We start from the raw sequence: 21,428 nt of genomic DNA, 5'->3' as shown, positions 1-21,428 counted from the left end.
CAGTCTAAGGTCCCAAAGTGCAACATGTCATGTCAGGACATAACATTACTTCTATGTCAAAGTCAGGTTTAATAAATAACTCCAGTACTTCAGATAAAAAGAGGCCTTTAGCCTATTTTATGAGGCCATGACCATCTTCGTTCTGTGGTGATTTGTCTGTCAACCACCTGCTGCTACAACGGTGACAGAAAGAGATTTTTTTTGTTGTTGTTTTGTGGCACAACTCTTTTCTTCCTTAAACGCTGTCTGAGGCATTTTAACTCTTAATTGAGTTCTTTTAAATCCATCTTAAAAGAAGGTGCAAAGGAGTCCGAGCCGACAGACGTAGCAAGGCCACCATGCTGCATGTGCAAACTTTAAAATCTCGCCTGTTTGACTATAAAGTTATTGTGGAGACTTTGAGGACTAACAGATGCATTCGAGGTTTGGTTCATAGAACTGTCTGCTTTTAGCTACAAGGAGTGTTCATCATAGTGCAGTTTCACTTCCACCTCTGCAGAGCCGTTTCTGCTTTCATAACCAAGCACTCACCCCCTGAACTTTAACATGAAGTCTTAGAGTTTGAGCTTTTACTTTAGTGACCATTATTTGGAGTAGCGGTTACGACAAATGGTTACCTGGTCATTGGATTGTGCACCATAAACTAAATATGGTTTCTTCGTTATTTTCATTGAGACTTAATATATATATATACACACTTGGGGCTGACAGTCGTAACTATTAATATTACAGCAGACTCTTCTCTGTCTGACTACAAGGGAAGATATTTTAGACTCTCTGCAGATGTTCTGCATTCAGAGTCAAGCAGCTACATCGACAAGTTAGACAGATGCACATGTCGCTCTTTTCTTTCTTTTTTCCTTCCTTTAAACAAATGACAAATCAAGTGTAAGGATCATAAAATGCATGTGCTCCACCCCTTAGCAGCAAACACTGTAGATATAAGTTGGCATATGGATCCTATACAACACTGAAGAGGTGGTACTCATGAGTGTGACTGGTTCGAGGCCGTCACGGCAGCGGCGCAGCACTCTTTCATGTTGGATTGGAGGAGCATCGCTGCAGGAGGAGGGCGTGGCAGGTGTCACAGACTCGCACTGGTTTGGGAGACGCTGGCAGAGGAAGCTCGTTGTCAGAGCAGCTGTTACAGAAAATCTCCCCACAGTTCCTACAGTGGTGCTGTAGAAAGAGACAGAGAGTAAAACCAACTTAAATGCTTCTGGATTAATTTTACATCCATTAAGATCAACGATTCTTTTAAGTATTTCTTGGGGTCTCTGAGGTTTAAACCTATCTAAAAGATCCTGAAGATCTTTTAGATAAAATGGGTGTAAAATCACAAACCATCCAAAATCATTCAGTGCAGAATACGACCCCGGTTCAAATATAACTATCTGAAGTCAACTTAAGACAGACCTTTCTTCTTGAGATGGAGAACTCCTTCTCACAGAGCTTGCAGTGAGTGGCTTCTTTGTCCTTCAACCAAACCTGACCCCCCTGAAACAAACAACAAACCTGTGTTCTTAAATAGCACACAAACCAAAGTCAGCTTTGCTAACTACACTTATTCTGGGATTTTGCAGCTTCTTCTGATCCTTTTTTTTTTTTATTATTAAACTGTCTGAATTACCTGAAGAGCTTTGTTGGCTTCTTTGATGTCCTCAATCTTCAGTTTGGATCTGATTTAGACAAAATGGACAAAGTTACCAATCGAAGGGCATGAATTTCATTTTGTAGCACACGCAGAGATAAAGAAGATTTTAGCTGTAATGATAATGATATTGCTGTTGTTACAGTTTTTCTGACTCATTAAAACTTCTTAGTCTGGTGCCAAAAACCTTAAATAAAAGTATCAAACTACGTTAAAATTAACTTATTCTCACTAAACACAATTTTCCCAGTGATCTACATGTGATGCGAATGTCTTCTTCTTTTTTACATTAAACAGATGACAGCTTATAATTTAGATTTAAGCCTTAGTCACAGATGTCTAAATGCCTTTGTTGTGTGGCAGTGAAAAGCAAACTGGAAACTAAGGATGCTCATTTTTGCCACTGAAAAAAGAAAAAGGTTTCCATCCATAACTTAAAATGTTCAGTAGGGTATCTCAAAAAATTTGACGGAATAACTCAAAAAATGTTTGAGTCAAAAGCTCAAAATTTTCAAGAAAAGAACTAAAAGATTTCAACTTAATAAGTCAAAAATTTGTGTTAGTTCTGCCAGTCAGGAAGCTCTAAAAAAGACGTCATTTCAGTGTTACCCAGAAGGAGAAAGGGAGGAATCAGCTGTCCAACAGTTCATCATGACAACATCGATCAATACCTTTTATGCAGTTAAGGAGCCATTCAAAACTGAAGAACCGCCCACCAATTTAATTTGTTTACACTTGCTACACATTGGTAGCTCACTCATGCTGTTAACACCTGATTTTGGCACATGTGTCTGTGTCATGTACTTCCTAGCAGCCACTGGTTGGTCAGTATGACAGTCTTTATAGTTCTCATGCTAGGATTTACTCATAAAAAGGCTCATCTAGAATTGTTCCTATACCACATAATGTACTGTATATCTGATTCATAATCAAGTTTTAATACGCTGCATGAGAAAAATGTGGAAAGGCCAAGACTTATGAGACATTGCCTCACCTCCCTCTAAACTGCTAAGCAACTTTGTTATGGCGAAAAGAGAGCTTTTCAAAATAAAGTTTGCATACTCGCTGAGTTTGGAGCCAAGCTCCTCCAGAGCTTTTTCCTGGTCCTCACAAATGGTCTTCAGCTGAACATTTTCATCCTGGAGACGATGAAACTCCTGGAAAAATCAATCAAAGGGAAGCAAGAAAAGAAAAGGATCAACATATATCAAGTAAACGGAAATATGTACCGTCATAAGCACAAACACGCACTTTAAAATAAACATAGCATCCTGTCCACTATTTATTTTCCCCCATCTCACCTTTTTTAGACCGTTTATCTGCAGCGCCTCTGTGCTGAGCTGAGCTACTGAGTCCCTCTCCCTGTGCAGGTCATTTTGTAACGTCTGCCTCCACTCCCTCTCTATCTTTAGGTCCGTCTCCAGCTGCTGACTACAGGTACAGCACATCCACATGTTTATATCAATAAGAAGGTGAAGGTGACAAAGTAATAGATTATATTATAGCATTCATGGATTCAAACATACATGGAAAAAAAAAAAAAATCAATGTATCAAGTATTTATGTAAAATTTAGTTAAAGCAGTGTGGGTGGGTGTGTCTTAACCAATCCATGTAGGCGGTTTGCTTACAGTTGCTTTTCTCTGTGTTCGATCTGCCGCTGGAGGCTGTCGGCTTTGTTTGCAAAATCCAGCTTGAAGCGTCTGGTGCCCTCCTCGGCCGAGGTGCGGTGCCGCTCTGCCTCCTGTAATCTGCACCATTATAACCAGGAACAAACTCAGGACCATGGAGAGAAAAAACTGGGAGGGCAGGGAAGAGGAAGTTGGGGTGTAGAGGGAGAAAACAACATAGGGAGATGGGCAGGAGGATGGACAGTAAAGTAAAGGAGGCAAGGCTGAGGCTGGGATGAAGGAAGGTGTTGCAGTTTGAACTGCCAGGAAGTAAAACTGTGAGCAACAAAAGGACGCGTGACTGAGAATTTACCTGTGGGTGTTTAAAAAGAACAATAAGGAACACAAAAAGTGTAAAGACGGCAAAACAAAGATGCATAATCAAACAAAGCGTGGAAATCACCTAGGAGAAACTAATTGGACAAGGAGAGTAAAGGACAGCTCCTCTCACACTGAGTCTCTTTACCGTTGCTTGTTTCAGACAGATTATTTTAAATCACAACTCATGCAAAGCTACTGTAGTCCTCTTCTTTTATTTGCTCCGCCACACTCTGGCATACACCGACTGTTGACTGTTCACATAAAAAAAATGTTTCTAAACACGGCATGCTAAAGGTTTCACAAAAAACTCAAAACATACCCGGCATTTTCAAAACATCTACCTTTATTGATCACGGTGATAAAAGACAGTAGTTGTGAATTTTAAACAGCTGTACTGACTGTTTCTTTTTCTTCAGATTAGAAGTATTAGGAACATGGAGTTAAGAGTAGAATTACTTCCTGATATATCACAAAAGTCAATAAATATGCCAAGACAAACACAATAACGCAGTTCCCTTGACAGGAACTCCAGAGGTTTACAGCTGTGTAACTACAGGTCTTTTCATTTGGATCAGCTGTCTGTTCTGCAGAGACAAAACACACTGACTGATCTAAAGCTGCTGGTCCCACAGAGTAGTATCTAAAAATCTCAACCTGACAACAAGATGAGCTGTGTGCAAATTTATGTATTTTTTTAAAAGACATAGTGCACATATTTACTTTCCACTATATTACTTGAGTGTCCAAATTCTGAGCATGTGATCTAGGCTCTATATAGTGCCCCAACAATGAATGTAAACTACTTTCTGCTGACAATCTCATCAATCCTTACAATTTGTACCTTTACAGTGTCGTGTATCAAGAGAAATGGAGCAAAGTTTTGTGTCTGAAATCTCCATTTAATGCCTACTAACCAGGGGTAAGGTTCGCCATGCAGAGAAAACCGGCAGCAAACTAAAAGCAGCAGAAATTTCTGACTAGACATCTGCAGGGGGACCTCAGTGCCTGATTATGGTGAAATGTAGACAGCAGCAGAAACATTTTGTTTAGATTTGTGATGGTTTTCCTGTTCCAGCGCTTACTTGTGAGCATTAACAGTTTCGGCTGCCTGGGAAGAAAATAAAAACGCTCTTCCTGGTGGAGGAACACACAGCAAAGAACAGAAACGGTTACTCAAACAACTCAGCCAAGACAGTGTTAATGCCTTTAACTATTTTCCTAACAGGTGTGTCTGCATTTTGTTTTTCTATAGTGGCGGGAAGGTCTTTAATGATTAAGTACTAGCACCTTCCACCTTTATTTTTCATCTTGACTAAACGTTAAAGGGACTCGACTCAGCGTTAGCAGGTAAAACCTCTCAGTAGCTGTGACACAAAAGCCGAGCGCATGCCCCTCTAACTCAATGTGATCGATAAATACCTTTATGCTTACATCCAAACAGCCAGCTATCTCACTATCTGTGTTACTGCACATAAACTGACTACTGGAGACAGGAAGAATATGTAGCACTTGTATGTATGAGTGTGCACGCCTGTGCATGTTCATGAATAGTAGTGCATGATTAATTGAAAACGTTTTTTCAGTTTCTATTAAAGTATTAACTGTCTCAATATTGGATCAGTTAAACTGTCATGACAGAGTAAACTTTCCCTCACTTAGCACTAACCATAGACTGTATATAAAAGATGGACCTGGTTTCTGGATCTGAAAACTGAAGTCAGTGCAAACCTGCATACTTTCTAATGTCCAGCAGGGGGCAACCTGTCTGGTTTTGTAACCATGCTTCATTTACTTCATCATAACAAGCGGCTTCAAACAACGCTCATCTTTTACCGCTAATGTCTATTATCTCAGGCATATCTTAAAAAAAACTGGCAACATTTCAGCACTGCCAAATATAACAAATGCAATGTGGAAAGAACAGAAAATGCATTGTATATGTAAGTTACAGGTAGCTCGAACACACTACAAAAGAACAGTGAGCAGCACAGCCGCCATGTAGCCAAGGAAGTGCATTAAGATACCACACAGATGTTTTAGATGTCGTAGTTCTTCAAAAGTACAGCAACTCATTTGTAAATCTTATCAAACCTTTCATTAATTTACAGTGCTCATATATTCAATAAGGTGGCCACAAGGATATTAATAAACACTAGTTGTACTTAGCGCTGTGTTCAGTAACCAGCCTCCCCAGCACACTCTACACACTACAGCTGTGCAGAACTAGTTGATTAGATATTTAATGTCAGAAATACTAGCCGATTAAACATATTATCCGTATTTTATTAATACACGAGGACATTACTAGTTCAAAGAGGTTACAACACCACCGTCCACAACCTGGGGCTGCAACCCAACAATCGCAGGCACCTCCTCCTTTCTCTTTTAATAGAAGTTTTAAAAAAAAGCGAGGCGGGAAAGTATTCTGCAGTACTCTGTTTAAAAAAATAACAATCATAGACGAACGTCTGTCAAAATGAACTGAAATATAACCAAGCAACTCAAGTGACGTGTAACCACATTCTGCACCGGGTTGTGGAAGAAACCAAGGCCGCTACTTCGGTTATCCAAAGTCTGCAGACTGTACATGTTTGCAATGTTATACACGGCGGCATTTAAAACATGATTTGATTAGGGGTGTCTGTAGCTCAGGAGGTATGGCAGGTTCAGTCTGTAAGCCAAATATCGTTGGGCAAGATAATAACCCGAAGTTGCTCTTCAATGCATCGGTATTCATCGGGGTATGAATAGATATGATAGAAAGCGTTTAACCATAGAAATAAGTGCTTAGATGAATGGGTGTGAATGATGCTTGTAAAGCGCTTTTAGTGCTCAGAGTAGAAAAGCACTATATAAGAAGCAGTCTATTTACCATTAACACAATTAATGTGATTAATGGTTTCATATAGCTAAAATACAAAAATTCTAATGTATGATAAAGTTTAAGCTTATCATACATACACGTGGTAAATTTTTGGATGTTTTCTGTCTTTTAGAGTAGTCAACTAGTCTAATTTTTCCTCTCATTTAACAACTAGTACGGTAAGTTAACCACTAGGAGCATCCCTACTTTCAACACAGCTACCTCTGAGAGAGGGTGGCATTGAGCCCATAAATGCCTACAGAAACATGGATAAGAAATTAAGTAAATTACAGTTAATGGAGTCAAATACTCTGACAGAATTGCAAAAACGAGTCAGAGATGTGAATAAACCTCTCAGTCATTAGTTTAAAGTCGTCCTAAATGCAGCACGATGTTCAGTTTGTACATTATGATCCATACTAGGAGTCTTTTAGGGTGGGCCTACATAACTTGCGTGTAACATCCCTCCATTTCTTACTCAGATCCTCCCCTCGTTTGTCATGTTTCAAAACACCAAGGTGGCAACAATCAAAGCGCTCAGCTCACAGTAACTACATCCATTTTTTGTATCCAGTCACTGTTGACCAACAAACCTCTTAAAGTTGTTTGGATGCATTTTAACCAAAGATCACGAGACACGGCAATAATCTCTTTGAATCCCAGCACTTTGCTGATGAAGTAAATAAATCAAACATGCAGTCCCAGTTTCACCTGAATCTGTGGCAGCTCTCAGGCCCTAAAACCATCTGAATATTATGTGCAAAAAAACAGGAATGTTCTTCTAAGTAAAGTCCGTTTAGTCATGCGCTCATATCCTCAGAAGGAGATGTCCTTGACTAGCTTATACTGGTGCTCTGTGTCTGTGCTGGCACACTTGACAAATGACATAGCAAGCGTTCTGGTCTGACTGAGCAGATCCTTATCACTGCACAGAGGAGCAGGGATAAAAATCGGGAAACGAAAAGAAAAAAAAAACATTAAACATGGAGGTTTCGAGGGAGCAAAATGAATGGATGGAAGTTATAAAAGAGAAACAGAAGGGAGGGAAAAAAGAGGAAAGAAAGGAGGGAAGGAAGAAAGGATGTCAATACATCAGTGGCCCGGGTTATACTTAACACTTTTTGCGACTTAACATCACAAGCACAACAGGAAGTGTAAACGTAAGGCATTGTAATATTCATCTGAGTAAGCTTGAGTAATGAAAAGAAGTTGGAAAAAGAGGGCAAGGAAATGCAGAATATAGATGATTATGACTGCGGCAGATAAATCTGGAATTTCCCAGCTACATCTGCACAACACTGCACTATCAACATGGAAGATTTGAGCCTGGACACAAAGCTTTACGCTCACAACAACTACATGTCCGATTCTCAGGGGGCGATTTTCCATTAGATGTAATAAAGTTATTCTTCATAAGATTAGATTTACTTTATTAAAACGTTTTAGCTACACCACAAAACTCCCACTAATGTGTCCTATAGCACCGGCCTACAAACATCTTTAGGATAGCCAAAAGAAAACATTCACAACCAATCGCAAATAGGATGGAACAGATTTAAACCAATGGGAGAGGAGATGGGAGAGGTGGAGTGTGTTGACTGGAAGACAATGGGCTTGGGTAGGGGAGGGGGGATCATAAAGCATCAATGAACTCGCAGATAAAACCACAAACATGGAGCAGGTACACACTGAAGGACTGAAAGACATGGGCCAATAGCAACAGAGCTGAACATGCATGAGATTTACTGCAGTGTGTCAGATATGATAAATATGGGATTGCAGGGTTTCCACAAGGAAACTAGTAATAACATATTGAACTATTGTCTTGATGCTAGGCATCTGCCTAGTGGCTCTGCTCCCCTCTGAAGAAGAAAAAAAAATCAAAGTTTTTGTCTTTTTTTTTTTGTAACCACTGCACAAATCAAAAACAATTAAATGTTTAGGGAGAAGAGAAAGGTGCATTTCTACTTGTTTGTTATGTTTTATGTGACTTTTATTACTTCTATGGGCTACCATCAACCAATCTGCCCTATAGAACATATTGATTAATAATCATAGTCCCAATTCTTTTCTGTTTAGAGTTATTTACACTGAAACATAACAACATCATCAAAAAAAATTCTCAGAAATATCAAACTTACTTTTCTAAAGAGGCATAAAGTATTATCAGCTTAACTTAAAGGTTCAGAAGTCTGAACAGAGCAGCAGAGAACATGGTGTAAACACCTGGACGTGAAACAAAGGGGACAAAGTGCTTTGCATCCAGAGGCTGTGTGTCTCACCTTTGCTCCAGCTGCTTCATGGTGGCAGTGATCTGATTGGTCTTCTCCTCCAGACGACTGATCACATCATTCTTCTTCTTCATTTCCTCGTCAGACGACTTAAAAAAAAAGAAAAAGGGAAGTAGTAAGGATTACTATAGTTCTGTTATTTCTGGATCTTAAACATTATATGACGATGAGTGTGTGCTTGTACCTGCATCTTCTGGTACATTTCTACATTGATGGCTTTGACCTCATCCAGCTGCTGTCTCAGTCCAATCAGTGTGTCCTATTAATGAAATCAGAGACTTAGCTGTGTTCTGGTCCAGTATTGGCTGTCTTCTTTACGCACACATGCATGTTTTTTGTTTTTTTGACTTACTATAGCAGTTACAGAAAACTGGACGCTCATATTAAACATTCCCTGTGAGACTTCAGACGGCTCTAAATGCTCTGCAACCAACAAGTTCTTCTACTCTTCTTATCAAAGAAAGCAGATAATTATTACTGGCTGCAATCCAAGATAGTGAAGTTAAGTTTGGGTTGACTGCAGGACAAGATTCTCTGTAGAGAAGCAACTGAATGATATAAAGAATCTGCATAACATCAGACTGACCAGTGAGTCACCTGGTAGGGAACACATTAGACTGGAAGCAGCAAGCTGGTTAGCAGTGACTGAACATTAAAATCAGGAGTGTGAGGGTTATAAATTGATCCTAATCACAGATTGGGTTATTTGTTTTACCAATAAAAGTTAAAAAAAAAAAAATACTGGCATTCACCAGTGCTACCCCTCAGCCTCCTAGTCAATACACCTACGGTATCAATTTGAAAATCCTAGGTCACCTCCTTATCACGTTCACAAGACTTTCAGAAAACTCATCCCATTCAGAAACTTGGGAATCCATGTTGCCCACCCACCCGGCAGGGTGATGACAATATCCCATCAACCTTTTTTGAACAGGTAATGATGGCTGACATTTTCTATCCATTGCAGTTGGAATTTTAATTATGTTTGCATCTCCTCACAAAGATGAATTAATGCCGCTGCTTCAGTATCAGTAAGTAAGAATCTGTTCTGAAAAACAAAATATTTGTTCTTACCTGTTTTTCGTGAATATCTTTCTCCAGAAGTTTCATGGCGAGCTCCATTTCCTGCTTCATCGACACCTGGACCACCAGCTCATTCTCCACATCCTGAAAATGGCAAAATGCATAAATGTAATGTTTGTTTATAATGACGTCATGAACACATTCTACACACACACACACATTCTACACACACACACACACACACACACACACACACACACACACACACACACACACACACACACATTCTACACACACACACACACACACATTCTACACACACACACACACACACACACACACACACACACACACACACGCACGGCCACTGTCTGACCTGTCTGAGCTGACACTCCTCTTTTAGCTGTCTTCGCACCTCGTTGTACATCTCATCCAAACCCTGACGAGACTGTTTGTACGTGTCTCTCTCCACTGACACGTCACCTTGAGTTAACTAAATTAAAAAATTAAAATAAATAAAAAAATTAAAAAATAAATAAATAAAAAAAAAACACCAATAGGGAAACTTTATATGGATGGATTGTAAGACCTAATTTCCGTTTCACTTTTAGTTGAAAAAAATAACATTCAGAAACGTTCATTTTGTGACACAGTGTACCTCTAAATGTTGCTGCGTCTTCAGCAGAATGAGGGTGTTTTCACTCCTCAGCTGCTGGTTTTCTTCCTGCAGTTTGATGATGTTGTTCTTGGCTATGGCTAACTGCACACACAAACATATCCACATGTATTAGGAAACATGTTTAAAACCTAAAACATTAAAATCTAGTATGGTATAAATGGATATCACAAGTAAAAGACTGTCTTCACTTGTTTTGCAAATTTAGGTTTCTTCTACCCACACACATTGGACATTTTGCTTAGCAAATGGTCCCAAAAAAGGCAAATTCGTAGATTTCTCTTAAATAAGCTTAAACACAGATTTGTTGGCTTTACTGTACATGACTTAAAGGAGTAGTCACCCTTCAAAAGCGCAGTTTGAAAAAGAAAAACCCTGATAAGAAACTCCAAATTTGGCTGGAGGATTACAGCTTAAAGGTTAGACATACCTCAAACCTCTAACCAAGTGGTGTCACTAGAGAGCTGCATGTGCAACCGTGTAACTTGGTGACACAGACACTATTATACTCCAAATATACTCTATGACTTTAATGTGTAACAGACAAATGCTTCTCCACACAGGTGACAGGTGGGTGATTATTGGTTCTCACCTCCTCAATGAGTTTAGAGTTGGACTTCTCTAGAGAGTCGACTCTGCCCTGAAGCCCGTGAACTGTGGAGCTGCATGAAGAAACAACATTATGGTGGGCCTCTGACCTCTATATGAGTTTCATTAAATTAATGTGCAAACATTTAATATTTCGTATATGAAACCAGGACTGCAGTAGCTGTAATATAATCACAGCCGCCACACAAGTAGGGTTTATTTAAAATTGTTAGCATTAACGAAAGACTCAGATTAGTCTCCGTTCATTACTATCAAGTCTGTGAGAAGACAAAAGTTGGATTTCTAAACCACCCAGACGGGTTTAATCTCAAACTCTGGAATACTTTTATTCTGGGAAGTGTTGTGGTAAAAATACAAAAACTTCCTGCAACTTCCTGTCAGTTATTAACAGCACAATCTGCAGGTCCTCCAGCACACAGGTCTGTTTCCAGTACAAACAAATGTCTTACTTGAGCTGTCGGTTCAGTTCCTCTACATAATTCTTCTGATCCAAGATGGATGCTATCTGGCTATTCCTGTTGTCATAGAAACAGACACAAGAGAAAGAGAGCTGCATCACATTTGGGGAAAGAAACCAGCTGCATCAAACCGAGGAGAGAGAAGAAGAAAAAAAAAAAACTGTACCTCTCTTCACTCCTGTAATCATCTATGTCATTCTTCAAATACATGGAGAAGTCGATCACCCCGACCTTAAATGAATAAAACGAAGGCGCTAGTATCACTCAGAGGCAGGCATGTTGCTTTTCACAACGACTGCACAAACATCAATTTGAAGGAATTTGAAGAAATCCAGACCATTTACAGAAATTAGATGCCTACAAGCACATGTTGACTTATTTAAAAGTCACAAAACAAACACAATATATGCAATTTGTAACTACAAAAATGTATCAATTAACCGCATGCATGCATAAAAGCCACCGGCTTGCTATAGCACTATTAAAATGGTGAGTTGGAGAAGAGCTGATAAGAACTTAAAGGAAAGTTAAAGTAAACCAAGTCCCCATCCTTTGGTTTCATCCTGTCAAAGGAGAGGATGTTATCTGTTAAATGACCTCAAAAACTGAAACATAGTACTGCTCTCATTTCATTTCTGCCCAGTCAAGCTTTCTACTGGTGCTTGGCTTCTACGGTGAAACACAGATCAAATGAGAGTCTTACACACACTTTTAGACACACTAGATGCAGCTGTAGATGTATTCAGGTTTGTGTAATCTGCTGTCCTGGGCTAACGGTTGAGGCAGGATTGGTTTTCGTCACCTCTAGCCAACACAAGATTTCTGCTACCTAATGAAACATGCAGGGCTTTGGGTGTTGTGTCTACATCTTTATATTTAGGCCTCTGAGGCTCCAACATGAACTCCAGTGGCTCTGAATTTTGTTTATTGCGCCTTTAATCAAAATCACGATTAAAAGAAAGAAGAAGGAGAATTTAAAAAAGGCAGTTTCCAATTGATTAATACTGAAAATAAATATTAAGAGAGAACACAGACTGTTTTTACAAAGGGAGTCAGAGATGCAGAGATAAAATAACTTAAACTGGCAATCACACTTCCTGAAACCACACAACAAAAGATAAACTGCTTATGCTCAAAGGTCACGTAGTACAGGACAAATGAGTAACATTCTTTGCTCCACTGACACAAAACACCACCCTCTGGTGCTTGGTATGGTGTAAGCAGGAAATTAAATAAAACTGGCTACACAGCAATGTCAGACTTTTTCTAATATCAAAATATTTCTCCCCGTCAGTGGCGTACCTGAGAGTCCAGGTCCTCGCCTTTCACACACAGGTTAGCATCGATGACGTTAAGGCCCACCAGCAGGCCCACGATCACTGCTCCCTCCTCCTCCAACATAAGAGCCGAATTCTCATAGAAATCACTGAGGAAGCAAGAGATGACATCATCTGTTACCCTCAACGGCCTGAACAGTCAATCGGCAATGTTTCATTATAAATATATAATAATATTCACATATACACATTCTCTCTGGTGTACCTGAGCAAGTCTTTTCTGGTGATGAGAAGTCGCAGGTAGTCGGCCAGCCGTTTCTGCATGAGAGCCAGGCGCAGCCATGCTCTGGCTCTGCCTAATGGAGTCCTGGAAACAAACACCAGTGATAAGGTTGGATTTCAAGGTGTTTCTGAGGGTCTGTCTACTCAAGTCTGCTGTAGTTAGATTCTATTTAACCCTGACTCTTGTTACTGTTCATCATCTATGAGATGGGAACAAGAAAGTGCAGCATTCAGTATTTTCTCTTAAAGTTTGACAGAGATTTCGAAACATTTTCTAAATACTGAATACAAGCTTTTTCTATTTTCAGTGTATTGGTGTTCTCTCTCAATCCGAACATCCAAAACTTTGCTTTCTTTGTGGGCACAGACACTGTTTGAGCTTCCTTGTATCAATCCTTTGCGTCGGCACTCAGCGTTGCTAAAATCCTGCTTTTTTGCACGTCTGTTGCTCTTACTCAGCCCCAGCAAAGGAAACAGACTCTGTTCTCTGTGTGAAACAACACAACTGTTCCTCATTTAGGACCAGATCAAACTCGAGAACTTAAAGCGTGGCGTGGAAACTGTCCATGAACGAGGTTTAGCGTAATCCTCCTCGCTAGATCCACTGAAGGACACACCTTCAGTATGAATGCAGGACACGACACTTTTTGTTGTTGCTAAACACATCACTTCCAAACTACATAAAGGTTGGTCCTGCTCTATCGCTAACATTATTTTTCTGAATTTTCAGAAGTTTCTGCCAAAGACAGTTCCACGTGTCACATGTTCAGAAATTGTGTCGATATGAAAGAAGAATAGGGAAATAGGAAGAAATGAAGCGGCAGAACGATCAAAGGTGAAGTGAAAGTAAACACCCAGGTACTTCCCTGAGCTGGCTCACGTCACATTCTCATTTCAGCGTTGATTTGCAGTCTCACACTAAATCCCTTGTTTGCATTTACACCTGTGCACTGCTCTCTGTGTTTGTGTCACAAGTGGAGCTGATCATGAAATTTGAGCTAAGAGAGCTACTACCCTGTTTTGCTGAAATATAGAAAAGAATGAAGCCTGTAAAATGAGATAACAACCTGTGTCTTCACTGGAAAAACACTAGCTCCTGCATTAGCATTAACAGCAAGCTAGATGTAGTTAAAACCCTATTACATTGGCGCGATATGGCAGCCTCGCTTCTGTCAGTCTGCCCCAGGGCAGCTGTGGCTACAACTGTAGCTTGCCTCCACCAGTGTATGAATGTGAGAGTGAATGAATAGTGGTATTGTAAAGCGCTTTGGGTGCCTTGAAAAGCGCTATATAAATCCAATCCATTATTATTATTATTATTATTACTACATTGATTTAACAGAGGCATTATCTGTGCTCTAATCAGTAAAATGTTTACACAGAAAAGCAGATAATTCACGGCTGTGTCATGAGATGTATAGCGCTTTTTCTGGAGAGGTGTATGTAGTACTATAAATCAAGCTTTACTTCTGATTATGATTGCACGGTGGACGAGAGGTCAAGCCATATGAGAGCAAACGTGTGTGTAAATACATGTACTTCTTACTTAAGTCCTGGCAGGTCTCGTACGGACGCTGAGATCTCTGCCGCTTCGGGACACAGTTTCTCCACCAACTCCAGAGGACCCCACAGGGACTTATTAAAACCCAGAAAGGACTTCTTCACTGGAAAAAGAAGAAAGCAGGAAAAATCAGACATCACAGATTCCCAGCTTACACATAAAATTAACGCCAGCAGGAGCAACAAACTAAATCACAAAGTTGGAACAAAAACTGGCCAGAATATGGAGATTTATGAGTCACTGAGAGACGTAAGACCACTGAACAAATGCTCTCCATCATGGACAAGACATCACACCTGCTCATATACTACAGAGGCACCAGAGCTTATTATCACTCAGATTTATTCAATCCCACTGCCATAAAGAACACCTCGAGAAATCGCTCCTGCAGTTCTCTATAAAACTTATAAATTGAATCAAACTCTCTTCTTTTTCAGAACTGTGGATATTATTTATTAAACACAGTAATTCCCACTGCACGTTCAGTAAACAACAATAACAAACAATCTATCGTGCAGTACACTAGCACAACGCTGACATCTTTACCTCTGAGCCCGTGTTTGAGGCAGTGCTCCATGACCACAAAGAACTGCTGGAGAGGGGGGTAGTCTGAGTCCAGGGTCCGCCCGAAGCTCAGAGCTGACTCGATCAGACCTTTGATACTCAGCTTGGCCATATTCAGTAAGTTAGCTCGTTCCATAGCCATGGGATCTCGCAGGGCTGCGGGAAAACAAATGGCAAACACTTTTAAAAAATATCCATGGCTTTACATTTTCCTCGTACAGAAATACAGATTTAGAAAGAAATTATATGGAGTCTATTACATTCTCTTAAGAACTCCATGCAGAGTTTAATCTAGGTTTAAACACAGCCACTGCACAGCAACAAGAAATAACTATTAAGAATGATTTATTTACCTTTACATAACACATTATTTCTTTTGTACACACAGAATGCAGATAGAAATTAAAAGGTAACTATCTCTCAGCAGGAGCGCCACCAGATTTTTTTCATAAGGGTGGCCATATTGATAGCACAGAAAATAGGTACACCAAATAAGATTTTGAAATCTATAATAATCTGTTTTGATTGACCGATTGATTGACTAATTGACTGACTGAAAGTCCCAACCATTAGTTAATGATTGAAAAGGAAGAAGCTTAAGAGTCGCTCTCCCAGAATAGAGTTAGCTTAAAGAGCAAACTTATTCAGGAAAAACAAATAAGTATTAGATCATGTAAAACTGAAAACTGTTGCCTGTCTCTATGTTGGCCCTGTGATCTGTCCAGGGATTGGCACCAGTTTTTCTGCAACCTTATTACATTATTACCAACACAGGACAGTTTTGCCAGGGGGTGGGGTGCAAATTTGGCCCCCACTTGGAGGCGCCCCTGTTTCTCAGAGATTTGCGGGGCTTCATTTAATGATCATTTTCAAGATGTCTCACTTTAAAAGCTTGACAGATTGATGATGTTTTTGTCAGAGGGCTAAAAAACTGAGTCAGAAGGGGTTAATGTCATACAGCTGGTAATTATCAGAGACAAGCTTGCTATACTGAGTAAATACCTTGACGTCAGGTTGCATATTTGTAATATTTTCTGATAGTCTACCTGAACAGATCAGAAATGTGTTAACAAATCTTTGTCCCAGTTCTGCACCCATTATGGAAATTATCCTAGGCATGAAAAGCCAACATCCCAGAGAGGTAAGGCTTTTAACTAGACAACCCAGTTAATGTAAAGCCAAACAGCAGAACAGGACACAGCAGGGTCAGGTGAAAGCGTGCAGATATGTTGCCTAGCACCGTTAATTGCAGTGACAGGTTGGCCCTAGAGGGAAAGACTTATCAAACCAGGTCATGTAAAGCTGTTGATACTAAAATGCTTAACACATGTACCATTATGAACGTTAAGGAAGCCTATTATACTCGACTTTATTTGCTGCTCATATTACACATGAAATAAAAACCCTCTCAAAAAACAAACAAACAAACAAACAAAAACAACAGGTCAGTTAGGCAGTCAAATGCTTCATTACAGATATTTTTCTAAACACTTGTCTCTGCATGATGTCAGTGAGTGCAAATATCCACAGCAGGTTTCTGAAGCTGGCCACGAGCCAAATTTGAAAACAACAAAACACATGTCAAACATTTGAAAAAGGTTTAAAGTGTTTACTATCCCTGCATCAGAACATTTATTCAACTTAGCTGTTTTTGTGCCCTACCAATAATGTCCGCCCCTCAGTTTAAAAATCACTTGGTTAAAGAGGTGTAAGTGGTTTAAAATAGCTCCTATCAGACAGATGACCTGATGGACAACACCAGTAGATTGGAGAAGACAAATAAGGACCACTTTGATCTGTTAACCATGCAAAGTTACTCTAGTAGAGCCAAATAAGAAATGTGCATATACTGTGCCTTTGAGCAGCTAAATTGTCTTGAGTGTTGCCATAAATCATGACAATCTTTCCACAGATACATCTTCATCAGACTAAAACACAGAGGTGATGCAAAGCAATTAAAAGCAACAAGCTCACTCGTCGCACAAGGCTGGAAGTTGCAGGGGTTTAAAATTCGTGCTAACAATGCAAGCATTTATCAGAAATAACTGTTAACTGCCTGTTTCATCCTTAATTCAAACACAAGTCCGTGATGTACATCTGAAACCAGCCAGATTATTTATAGCTCTGAGTGTGGGAGGTGATGTGGTGACAGAGACAGACACTCGGGCTGCTGGGCAGAGGCAGTAAAGCTCTACAGTTACTGATTTTGTGAGATCACCAATAGGGTGACAACACATGCAGCTAACAGCTCTGCAGCATGATACAAACCCCGGGGGATGCAGAGGGGCATTTTCCATTTGCACCAACGCAGCATGTGATGTTGCAGGCAGTAAAGCTCCAGAACAACTAATAACAATAAGGCATGGGGACCTATTGTGCAAAAATCATACCGTTAGAAGTATCAATTAACTTAATTAGCGACTGTTTTAACGCAACCAACATCCAAATTAGTTACTGGATGTCATCAGTCTCGTCATCAGTAACCAGGCAGTCCTTCACACCCTCACGGCCCGAGAAGCTCATCAAACTCTACCTTGGACGGCCCAGTCTCCTGGCAGGGACGTCCTGTGTTCCGACACTTTGGGCAGGACGTGAATGCTTCCTGAAATGGTCTCGGACGCCTTTCTGGCCAAAGCGAAGATAGGAGCCTGCCATCGCCCGTCTCCTCCACCTCCTCCTCTCACTGTGCTGCTGCTGTTAGCTTTCTCCCCTGCAGCAGCCTTCTCCTCCTGAAGCCTCAAAATCCCAAATACCTGGGATTTATCCTTGCTGCTGTCCGCTTCGGACAGAGACAGGTCGTGCTCTGCTGACGATGCCATGTTCAGGCGCTGAAATGACTGTAGCTAGGTGTGCTCTCCGCTGCGAAAACAGCCAGATTCAAACGGTTTTGCTAACCGTCGGCGAGCTAGCTTTGATGCTCAATTCCTCTGGCGAGCATAATGACAATCGCTGCGTATATGTCTATTAAAAAAATACCTGTGATGGCACTGGGCAAAGCAATGACAGCTCTAACCAGAATCAAAACCTGTCGTTACGTCTCCGAGCTCCAAAACGTATATTTGGCGCCGCTCTCGCTACATGATGAAGGTGAGCGCAGGTGCCGACCGCACAGAGAACCGCTGCTCAGTAAACGTGTATTTTCTATACATCGTGGTGGCGTAAAGATTTGTTTACAGCCAGCAGACCTAACCGATAGTTGGCGTCTCCGCCGTGCCACTGCACCCGCCCGAGGGGAGGTGTCACACACGGCTCACAAGACACACAAAAGGGAGCACTACGTAATGATTTTAGAGCCTGCTCTGCCGCCCCCTGCTGCTGGAAACGGGAACTGCAGCTCTGCCCGCAGGTGGAGCGTGTACAGAAAAATAACAGTCTCCTTCCGAATAAAATCTGTCTTCTTTCTTGCTACCTTTAGGGGTCGCCACAACGGACCACCTGCCTTAATCTCACCCTAGCATCCTGTGTCACACCAACAACCAACATACATGTCCTTCACAAAATCCATGAGTCTTCTCTATGGTCTTCCACTTTTCCTCCTGCCTGGCAGCTCCACATTCAGCATCCTTTGCGCAATGTATCCACTATCCCTCCTGTGCAAATGTTCAAACCATTTCAACCTTGTCTCTCTTTGCCTCCAAACTGCTCAACTTGAGCTGTTCCTCTGATGTACTCATTTCTAGTCTTGTCCATCCTAGTTACTCCCCATGAAAATAAGCTCTGTAACCTCTCTTGTGCAGTCAGAGCAGATCGCCGATGTCTTCCCACCCCAACCTTGAACTCATCTACCATGGCGTCCCCTGCCCTCTATACTAAACCTACAGTAGAAAATTCTTAAATAGCAATGCAGAAGCATATTAAAAAAGAACAGTGGAAATCATAAACACCCCCACACAGTCACCAGTATAGAGAAAGAAGACAAATATTGGCAGAGAGCACAGCTAAATGGAAAACTTGATTAGGTTTAGAGCTGATACTAAAGGCTGCAGCTAATAATCATTTTATTTTCAAATAATCTGAAAAAATAAAATGCCATTCAGCAGATTCACTGAACACAACAGCATAAAAATGAAGCATCATCAAACTTATTTGCCATTGTCAGTGGCTGGTTTTCTAAATCCCTGAACATCCTATTAAACTCTTGTACCTCACCTGTTTTAAAGCAGTGATTTGTGGGTAAGCCACTGTTTTTCAATGTGAGAGACCAAACAGAAATTTCCATCATACCTTGGCTGTAGGCTAACCGCTCCATACTCTCACTATGAGTGATGCCCCAGCGGTGGAGACTCTGAGGGGAGTACATGATGAGTAGGGCTCTTTTCTGCCCACTGGGAACTGACGAGTAGATCCTCCCTCCTGAAGTTGTCCACTCTGATCCGTCAGCTCCACAGTCAGCTTATCCACTTCTGAGGAACAGATAGTAAAGAGGGTAACAGACTTTTAAGCTCTTTAAGATTAAATTACATAAGTGATTGGCATTATTTTGACTTCTTTCATACATAAGACCACCTAAAGTCATACATTGCTAGCATTTGTTCACCAGCACACCAGGATGTGAAGATGTGGATGGTTTTGAGGTAAACACACTCTGATTATCTGCTGCACTTCCTCTTTTTAAATCCTCATTTTGATCACTGACCCCCAAAACACATCACTCACATATACAAATCCTTTGATGTTAATAATAATATATGCTAAAAGTACCTTTGCTCAAGTATTTCATTTATCCTAAAAACTAAATTTCCCAAAATGTAAGTGTATTTAAGTAAAAATACACTCACCACCACATTTAACAAAAGGCTTTTTACCTTTTCTTTCAGCTATAAGGAATGCATCCACTGGGCCACCGCCTTTCCATCATACAGATCTAAAAGCCTCCAACCACACCAGCAGCACAATCCATTACAGTTGTGGCAGCATAGAGGGTTATAACACACTACACAACAAAGAGCACTGTTTCTCCTCTCTCTCTCCATGTCTCTCTAATACCTCAGGGCTGACCAGGAATCATATGACCAGGTTTGTGCAGATCTGTGCATTCCCTGAATGCTACCACCATTAATTCTCTGAATCTTCATTTGCCAGTTCAGTCAGTAGAGAATAAAAAATTCAGGCTTCTGCTATCTCAGTTTTTTTTCCATACCTCACTGAATTTGTCTGTATCCATCTTTATGTCGTGTTTGTTAGAGTCACCGAGTATAACCATGACTGTATAACTATGCATCACCGTTCAAGTTAAAATGCACTGGATTTTAAATGTAGTTATTCTTTTATTTCATATTTTAGAGCAGTAGCTTTAATACATTTCAGTTAAAACTTCTTTAGAACCAGAGCTGTATCATGTTCCCGTCTATCTCCTCCCTCCATCCATGAACCACACCTAAACATTCTCACTACACACCACTTCCAGCATGGTGTGTTTTTGTGCCATTTGACAATCCCTGGGACACGCCCTTCTGCCCGAGAGACAGCACAATGAGCCAATTGACATCCCCCACTGGAAGCTCTTTCCACCAATAGGGGTGTGGTACTGTTTCATCGTAGTAGGCAGCCATTCATTGTGCAGCAATGCTGCTGCAGTTGGAGTGGTGCTGTGATCACACTCTGACAGAGTCACAGATTTATTAATATTAGTTTCAATGACAAGGAGCAAGGAGGATATCAGGAGTGACACATCTTATAAATAGAAAACAGTATAATTACAACATGCACACTACAGATTACAGTATGTGTGACAGCTAAGTATCACTCCACCACTCATAATGTGCCGTCGTTACTTAAACATGTGGATGGTGCATCTCACCTCAACAGGGAAAAGCGGTGCGTTGATCCTCGGTTATCGGTTATGTCAGCGTCTCAGCAATCTGTAATCCGGTCACTTTCAGGTGATGACTCTGTGAAAGATTGGTTTGATGTACATCAAAGGTTCACCTTATCCATCCAGTTACCAGCTCCCAGTCATCTGGTGACAATAATCTGTCTATCTCGCAGGTGGTGTATGGATGCAGTATCACAACATGACTGTCTGTAGTTCAGGAGGAGTAAGCCGGTACACGCTTGGGGGATATCACCGACAGAAACCACAATCATCACCCCACATAGCACCCAATGACAAGAGAGCAGGGAAGCTGTATGGGGGAGGGGTTTAGGAGTAACACAAGCAAGAACAGAGAGGAGGCTGAAAAG

General features: G+C 40.7%; 1 protein-coding gene across 2 annotated transcripts; it reads right to left on the bottom strand.

Moving 5' to 3' along the window:
- Nucleotides 1–838: 838 nt before the first annotated feature.
- Nucleotides 839–21,283, bottom strand: rufy2 (RUN and FYVE domain containing 2). Of its 2 annotated transcripts, XM_086285512.1 has the most exons (20): nt 21,046–21,283; nt 19,470–19,648; nt 15,228–15,401; nt 14,667–14,784; nt 13,104–13,205; nt 12,864–12,987; nt 11,728–11,792; nt 11,553–11,618; nt 11,087–11,156; nt 10,477–10,578; nt 10,195–10,311; nt 9,870–9,962; nt 8,980–9,054; nt 8,787–8,884; nt 3,282–3,401; nt 2,953–3,082; nt 2,714–2,808; nt 1,631–1,679; nt 1,417–1,497; nt 839–1,179 (listed from the first exon to the last, which is right to left on the bottom strand). In XM_086285512.1, exons 2-20 carry the CDS (start codon nt 19,543–19,545, stop codon nt 1,036–1,038), a joined length of 1,899 nt encoding a protein of 632 aa, XP_086141638.1. In that variant the 5' UTR covers nt 19,546–19,648; nt 21,046–21,283; the 3' UTR covers nt 839–1,035. The 2 variants fall into 2 exon arrangements, with proteins under 2 accessions (XP_086141638.1, XP_086141628.1); XM_086285502.1 differs by lacking the exons at nt 19,470–19,648; nt 21,046–21,283 and adding an exon at nt 17,779–18,533.
- Nucleotides 21,284–21,428: the final 145 nt, after the last annotated feature.

Source organism: Aulonocara sp. 'chitande type north' Nkhata Bay, linkage group LG1 (assembly GCF_057382095.1).
Source record: "Aulonocara sp. 'chitande type north' Nkhata Bay isolate Kocher_YH1m ecotype deep benthic linkage group LG1, A_spYH_male_GT1.1, whole genome shotgun sequence".
Taxonomy (NCBI): domain Eukaryota; kingdom Metazoa; phylum Chordata; class Actinopteri; order Cichliformes; family Cichlidae; genus Aulonocara; species Aulonocara sp. 'chitande type north' Nkhata Bay.
Note: the sequence above shows the minus strand (reverse complement) of the source record. Positions and strands in the feature narration are given on the sequence as shown.

Excerpts from the sequence above, each read along its gene's own strand:
- rufy2 (XM_086285502.1), bottom strand. The coding sequence starts at position 18,064 with ATGGCATCGTCAGCAGAGCACGACCTGTCTCTGTCCGAAGCGGACAGC. Across the intron at positions 15,402-17,778 it reads AGGAGACTGGGCCGTCCAAG|CCCTGCGAGATCCCATGGCT; the intron begins GTAGAGTTTGAT and ends GTTTTCCCGCAG. Across the intron at positions 9,963-10,194 it reads AGGAGTGTCAGCTCAGACAG|GATGTGGAGAATGAGCTGGT; the intron begins GTCAGACAGTGG and ends TGCCATTTTCAG.